The 7,220-nt window shown below is 49.9% G+C and overlaps 1 protein-coding gene across 1 annotated transcript; it reads right to left on the bottom strand.

The window, feature by feature from the left end:
• Positions 1-352: 352 nt before the first annotated feature.
• Positions 353-6,316, bottom strand: HHEX (hematopoietically expressed homeobox). Its single transcript, XM_045854700.1, has 4 exons — positions 5,834-6,316; positions 3,474-3,652; positions 3,216-3,266; positions 353-1,444 (listed from the first exon to the last, which is right to left on the bottom strand). Exons 1-4 carry the CDS (start codon positions 6,195-6,197, stop codon positions 1,223-1,225), a joined length of 816 nt encoding a protein of 271 aa, XP_045710656.1. The 5' UTR covers positions 6,198-6,316; the 3' UTR covers positions 353-1,222.
• Between the last annotated feature and the right edge of the window lie 904 nt (positions 6,317-7,220).

Below are 7,220 nucleotides of genomic sequence, written 5' to 3'. Positions count from 1 at the left end.
AGCCCTTCCCGCCGCCTGGCGCGCCAGGCCGCTTTTCCAACCTGCCAGACTGCAGGTCTAGGAGCGCTGGAGCCTTCCCCGCAGCCCCAGGTGCAACACACACCAAGCACATGGCAAACATGCAGGAAAAGGTCCAAATCTACCCTCCAGGTTCCCACCCGCTGGCCACGGCACAGAGGCACAGAACCGCGCTGGCGGGTGCTCCCGGCTACAGGAGCCCCAGTGAGACACACCGCCTGAGGCTCCAGCGCTGGTGGGTGGGCGCCCAGCACCAATGCCAGACACTCGGAGGCAGGTGTAAAAAGAGGTGTGGGTTTGTTCTAATCAAAGAACGAGAGATCTGACGATGTCAGTCGGTCCACCGACATATTTATTTTATAGACACGTTATTCATTTAAAAAAACAAAACAAAACACCATTTTGGCTATGTTTTTTACAGTAAACAATTATATATATACACATTATATATATATATACAGTTTGGTATAAAACAATATCTACAAGCTATTTCCCTGTTCATCTGTGCTTAATTTTAGTTACTCAGTCAGTTTGTCTGCTTGAACTGGGCAGTACTATCCTTAACACCTTAGTCAAACAGGTAAGGTAGTAAGTGATAGAACAAAACAAGCATTTAGGATTATCAGCTGTATCTCTGAGAAAAGGCACACAACCATCCTGGAGACTAGCTCTGAGCTGCTTTATGGATTTAAGGCAGCAGTATAAAAACGTAATACAAAACTAAAGAATGTTTCCTTTTAAAATATTCTAAGGCTCACAGAAATGTGTGCCCCCCACCCAAGGCATACCTCTGGATTTGGGGTACCTTTTGGTTTTCGATTAAGTGGGATGAAGATTGTAGAAAAGGTATTCAAGAATATCCTACAAAGTTCTTTAAAGTTATAATTTAAAAATTTAACCAAAAAAGTTCAAAATTACTTTTTATAAATAGAAAAAAACTTTTACTTCTTTAGAAAGGGGGTAAATTTAATCAGTGAAAGGTCCCCTTATTGAACAACCTAAAATCAATATATAAACTATTCCTTAAGCCAAAATTAAGGTTTCAATGTGTTTGTTAGTTAGCCAGTACACCAAATATTTTAGGTTTCCAGAACACCTGAAAATTGACTCCCTTTTTCATATAGTTTTCCAGTTGTCTATGAGATTTTTCTGCTGAGAATATTTCCCAGGTCCGGTTTTCCAAATGTGCCAATGTCAGTGATCATCATCCAGCATTAAAATAGCCTTTATCACCCTCAATGTCCACTTCTTGATCAGAATCCTCCGAAATCTCTGATTCAAGGTCCTCCTGGGAGGCAGGGGAAGGCGAACATTGAGAGCTATCCAGAGCACCTTTATTATTCTGTTCACTGGGTAAGTCTTGCCTCTGATCACAGGGATCGTCCAAACTTTCCAGTTCTTCTTTTTTATTGCTTTGAGGGTTCTCCTTAATGAAGAGGATGAAAATGGATATTGGTAGATCATGAAATATAAATCAAAATGTCTTTTCACCCTCTACTGTCTTTTTAATTTTTAGCTTATTGATTGCTTTTAGCTATAATCTTTACATAGATAATACATACTTTTTTCCCCTCACTTTGGAAGAAGTTCTTTTCATATCAGAGAAAGATTATACACTTGCCATATAAGAACAACCAATTCCAAATATAACTCTAATGTATTATGTCAAATGAACACTAATTCCAGCCCAAACCCACCATCTCAAGATTCTTAAGAGTTTAGGGGAAAAAAGAAATCAGATCACTGGATACACATTATCATCATTTTTCAAATAGTTAGATCTTGCCAATTAATACGATCTTCTAGGCATTTTTTAAATGGATGCTAAATAGTGATTAAGGATAAAGTTTCAAAATTATTAGATGGAATCAATGTCATCCATTTTCTGAAGTACGTTTATAAACATACGTACAGAAGCATGTGTAATAGGTTACAAAATCATGGCAAATACATAATGCAGAACTGGAAGAATGTTGCCAACTGAAAAGAGAAAACAACTACAACTTAATTAAAATCTGGGGTAACTTTCTGGAAAATATTCTCTTATTACATAGGTACCTTCATTTTTAAAGTCCCTGGTAAACTGCAGCCACACTTTTAACCAAGAAATGAGTTAGTGAAGTTTTAATCCTGTGTTTGTCTAAAATGGACATAAACACTATATAGAAACATTATAAGGGTTTTTTTTTTAAGCAAGACTACAGAATAGATAGATTCACCAGGCTTGCAACTATGTAACATATATATGCGCAAGGTCAGAAATTGAGAGGGAAGCTGAATATTTTTAATCACATCAAAATAATAAAATTATGAGAATTTTATTTCCTGCTTCAAAGTGTTCTTTGTGACACTATCTTGTTTTTTAATGAAATGTTTTATGATCACTATATTTAAAAAAGCACACTACTTTCAATTTCCCCCTTCATACTACTGTTTCAAAAATATTTTATTTACTATAAACTATGCATACACAGGCAAATGAACAATTCATCAATCGTCAGATTATTTTAAAGAAGACATCCAGGTTAGGACACCATAAACAAATCTTTAGCCTTAACTTAATAGAGCACCTTTAAAAACTGAATTAGCCTTTACTTTTTTGATCATGTATTGCATAACAAGGTCATTGGAAGACTGTTAGAAAGTTTAAGCTACTTTTCAAATAGGCTTGGATAGTCTCTTAATGATTTTATATTCGTTTTAAGAGCCAGCATTACACAGAAAATAATTTTTAAACTCTTTGGTATTTAATTCCTCTAAAAAACAAGACTTAAAGGTGTTTATTTCCTTATATTTACTCTTGAGCTCTGCCTGGTTTTATTATGGCTGTGTAAATAAAAGAAACAATTTTCTCCCAAAGATAACTGCTTAAGTCATTTACTGTCAATTACTTTATCTTTCCTGCGTTAATTAGATAAACAACATATGGGGTTTATAAAACAATTAGCCAGGAGTTTTACTAGCCAGTGTGTGAAAACCCAAGCATAATTGATATAGGAACTGCATTAGGTGCTTTTAGCATTACTGCCACCTGAGCAACTCATCCTGAATTTCAGCAAGACTATTTGCCTTTTTAATCAAGGTGAAGAGGTTAAATAGTCTCTCAAATGACTTTTGCATACAACCTATAACAGGCCTTGCATTGAGATAACCTGATAAAAATATTTATTTCCATAGAAACAGAACCATGTCCATACCTGTTTTAGTCTTCTCCATTTAGCGCGTCGATTCTGAAACCAGGTTTTGACCTACAGAAAAAAAAAACAAAGAAAACTTGCCACCATCCCAGAATCCCAAGGGATGGTGGGGAGGAGGGAGGTCCCGGGCTGGAGAGCAGACCCTCAGAAGCTGGACAGAAAGGCGCGACAAACAAGAGCACACAGTGGCTCCATATCTCTCTTCTGCCCTGTGATGCCTGCCCCCAGGAGCCCGTCCCAGGCCCCAAGTGTGCTCACCTGTCTCTCGCTAAGCTGCAACATCTTGGCCAGACGCTTCCTCTCAGGTGGGGAGAGGTATTTCTGGGTCTCAAACTTCTTCTCTAGCTCGATAGTCTGATCGTTGGAGAACCTCACCTGGCCTCCTTTCCTTTTATGCAGAGGCCTCTGCAAGAAAGGGTTCCAGAGCAGCGGTTTGCCTGTGGGCAGCAAGAGTGGTGTGGGGTGATTAGTGATGGCCCTGGAGCAACCTGGCAACCTAAGACCAGGTCCTGAGGGTGACAGAGGGGGTAAGGAGACTTCGGAGAACCCCCAACCAGACATGTTCATATACACTCACTAACACATGGACTCAACATACTGCCACCAATACGCATACATAGGCAGGGACACAGAAACAGCCAAAGTCACACACCTACACTGCATATGCACAGACCACATTGGACAATCACAGAAACATACACGCAACCATCATACCCATAGATAGATACCAACAAATCTTTTGATTCCCCCAAAACAAATCTTTGACCCCCCCAAAAGAATCTATAAGTTCAAGCCCATTATAGATGGAGCTTAAAATATCATCGCTCTCTTTAAGCAGTCGCTCTCGAATTTAGCTACAACTTTTTGCACCCCTAGGTCCTCTCCCTTGGTGAACCGCACTTTCCAAATAACCCTGAGTGTCTGTTGGGGAGGAGTGAAGCCGTTACAGGACCGAAGGCAGTTTGCAGCCAGAGGCCGACGGCGGGAGCCTCACCAGCTGACCACGGGCCAGGCTGCTGCGGGAGCCCTTGAGCCCGGCGCCAGCTTTAGGCCGAGCGTGGAGCTTCCAATCCTGGATCCAGGTCGCAGCGGCCTCCTCTGATTTCACACCCGGCTCGCGGGGGCGGCCAGTTAAAGCCGCCCCGTGGGCTATGGCAACATTTCCGTCAATGTGTTTCCTGTTGGTCTATCTCGAAAAACCCTTTGCTTCCTCCTGCGAAGTCCCAGCAGTAACCCAAGGAAACCCAGGGCGCGCTGGGTGAAAACGTTCGCCCTCAGGCCCGGCCAGCTGAGCGTCCCGCTCCGGCCCCAGCAGGATAACGGAGCCACTCCGGGACCGCAGCACGAAACCCTAGAGGCTGGGATCAAATATATAGCATAATAACTTTTTAAAAAAGAGAACTAAAATATAATCCTCCACCCCCATCTCTCCAACAGTGAGAAAGTGAGGAACTACGCTAGAGGCCGTACCACAGTAATGATATTAACTGTTAATTAAAATGGTAGATGTCTGCAGGGTCTCTGCAGAAGCTGCCAATAACAGAGAGCAGATTTAAAACCCTGGTGGCCAGAGGCAAGCAGCCCGGTCTCCTTATTTACGTCGGGGCTTCAGATACCGGAGGCGCCAAGGGTCACCCCAGCGTGTATCACGGGCGCCTTAGGTCTTAGGCTGCGCACTAAGGACAAGCCCCGCCAATTCTATATGCCTGAGGTGTCTGCGCTGCCCTTCCTACTCCAAAGACGTGTCAGACCGTCCGTCCGTTCTTCCGTCAGTCTGCAGACCTGCGCCTAAACACTTTGAAAGCTGGCATTGTTGGTTTTGGGTTTTTTTTTTTTTCGAGATTTTGCTTACGTCAGGCTTCAGACTAGTGCAAAACAGCCTCAAAAGGAAGCAACTGGTTATTTTAGCTGCCATAAAGTCACATCCCACACAGAGGAAATGAACAATATCAGAAAAACGGATCCCGGCTATCAGAAGTCGAGTGTTTCCTGAATTTGTCTGTATTGAGGATGTCGATAAAATAATCAGCAGCGTGCACTACTCCGGGGGAAGGGTCTGCTTCACGCAGCCAGGAAAACACTTAACAGCTTCTGAAACCAGATTTACTCCTATCGAGAACTCAAGATTTCCTGTATGAACGGAAAGGGTCAGGCTCTTTCACTGCACAAGCTTGTTGAACCAGGTCCAGCCCCGTAACCACCCGGGCCCGGCAACTATCCCTGCCCCGCGGGGGCCGACCCGGGCTCCTTGGCACTCCCTTCCCGGTCCCTCCAGCTAAGGGGACCCCACCCAAGGCGACACGCGCGCCCCAGAACTGCCCTCGGCTGCCAGCCCCGGCGGCAGCGCCCGAGGTCTCGCCGCGGCCCGCGCGCCCCGACGCCTGCAAGGTTCAGGGAAACCAATCTGAGTCACGGTGCGGTCACTCGGCCCGCGCGCCGCCGGTGCCCGCGTCTCCCGGCCCCGCGCGCGCACTGGAGCCGCTTTTCTATCACCTTTGCCACAACTTTCTATTGCCTACCCCTCCGCCCCCGCCGCCTCCTGGGCGCAGCCACCTGCCGAGTGGCGCCTTCCTCGCCGCCGCCTCCGCTCGGCCCCGCCATGACCCCAGCCGCCTTACCCAGGGGGTCGTGGCGGAGCAGGGCGTGCGTGTAGTCGTTCACCGTCCGCGGAAAGGGGTACAGAGGGCCCCCGAAACCGCCGGGTCCGTAGGCGGCGGCCAGCGCGGCGGCGGAGTGGTGTGAGAAGGCGGGGTGGATCGGCGTGGGCTCGTACACCGGGGTCCGGTAGGAGGACACGAGGCTGGTGAAGGAGGAGTTGGGGGACGGCAGCGTGGGAGTGGGAGTGGGCGCGGCGGGCCCACGGCCCAGGATGTCCTCGATGTAGAACGGCGTCGGGTGCGCGGGCTGCAGGAGCGGCGTGGGCGCGTACAGCGGCACCCCCACGGCGCCCGCCGCTGCCTGCCCAGGGTGCGGGTACTGCATGGCTCCGCCGCGCTCCGGCCCGTCGGAGAGCTGCCGGCCCGCGCCGCGGCGCTACATTTATCCGCGCTCCGCGCTCCCGGCGATAGGCTCTGCTGGCCGCGGGGTGGGGCCGCGCTCTCTGGCCCCTTCCTGCCGCCGGGCCCCGCGGCCAATAGCGCGGAGCCCCGGGAGCCACCTCCCTCCCCCAGCCTCGGCCCGCCCCCGCCGGCCGAGCTCTCCGCCCCCGGGACGCGCTGGCTCCCGACTCCGGGGATACAGCGCCCCGGTGCCCAGCTGTCGTCGCTCGGGGCTCCCGGCACCCTGGCCCGGGACGCCCTCGAAGAAAGCCCGGGACCGCGTCCGCCGCGGGAGGCGAGAGGGAGCAGCTTCCGGGAACGCGGACCGGGGCAGTCTCAGCCCGGCCGGGAGGCAGCTCTGCCGAAACTCGGGGGCACCGATCCAGGCCCGAGCCCAGGGTGGCGGCATCCGGCCCCCGGCGAGGGGTCACCGGACTCGGCCCGGCCAGGGTGGAGGCCAGTGGCAGGGCCGTGCGTTCGCTGGCCTGAGAGTAGCCTCCCTGGTCGGCGCGCTCCCTGGACTGGCGGCGGCACTAGCTATTGCCCCGGGCGTCTCCTGGGCTCTTAGCGGGAGGGGGTGCCCTGGGCCTCTCCGGGAGTCCGGGGAGAGGGATCTCCGTTCCTCAGCCACGTCCTGGCGAAGTAAGGGCGACTAGACTTAAGGTGCTCCGGACTCATGGCCGCTCCAGCCCGTTTCATTTCGTGCGGCCCCGGACTCTGCCACTTTCCTGGGAGAAGGCAGAAGCCCCTAGGGGTGGGAATCAAGGGAAAGCCTGGGTGCTGTGGCTCCAGGCAAAAACTGCATTCTCCGACCCAGTGGGGGCTGCTCCACGTCCCCGCTCCCCGGGTCCAAGGGGTCGCAGCTGCGTGCAGCCCCGCTTTTCCACTTGGCACGTGTTTTCTATTGAGGCTGTGCCGCTCCCCGGTGTGGCTTCGGCTCTGTGCAGCTTAGCTCCACTCGCCTTTG

This window comes from Phyllostomus hastatus, unplaced genomic scaffold (assembly GCF_019186645.2).
Source record: "Phyllostomus hastatus isolate PE091 unplaced genomic scaffold, TTU_PhHast_1.1 phas_scaffold_1066, whole genome shotgun sequence".
NCBI lineage: Eukaryota > Metazoa > Chordata > Mammalia > Chiroptera > Phyllostomidae > Phyllostomus > Phyllostomus hastatus.
This window is presented reverse-complemented; position numbering and strand designations above follow the sequence as displayed.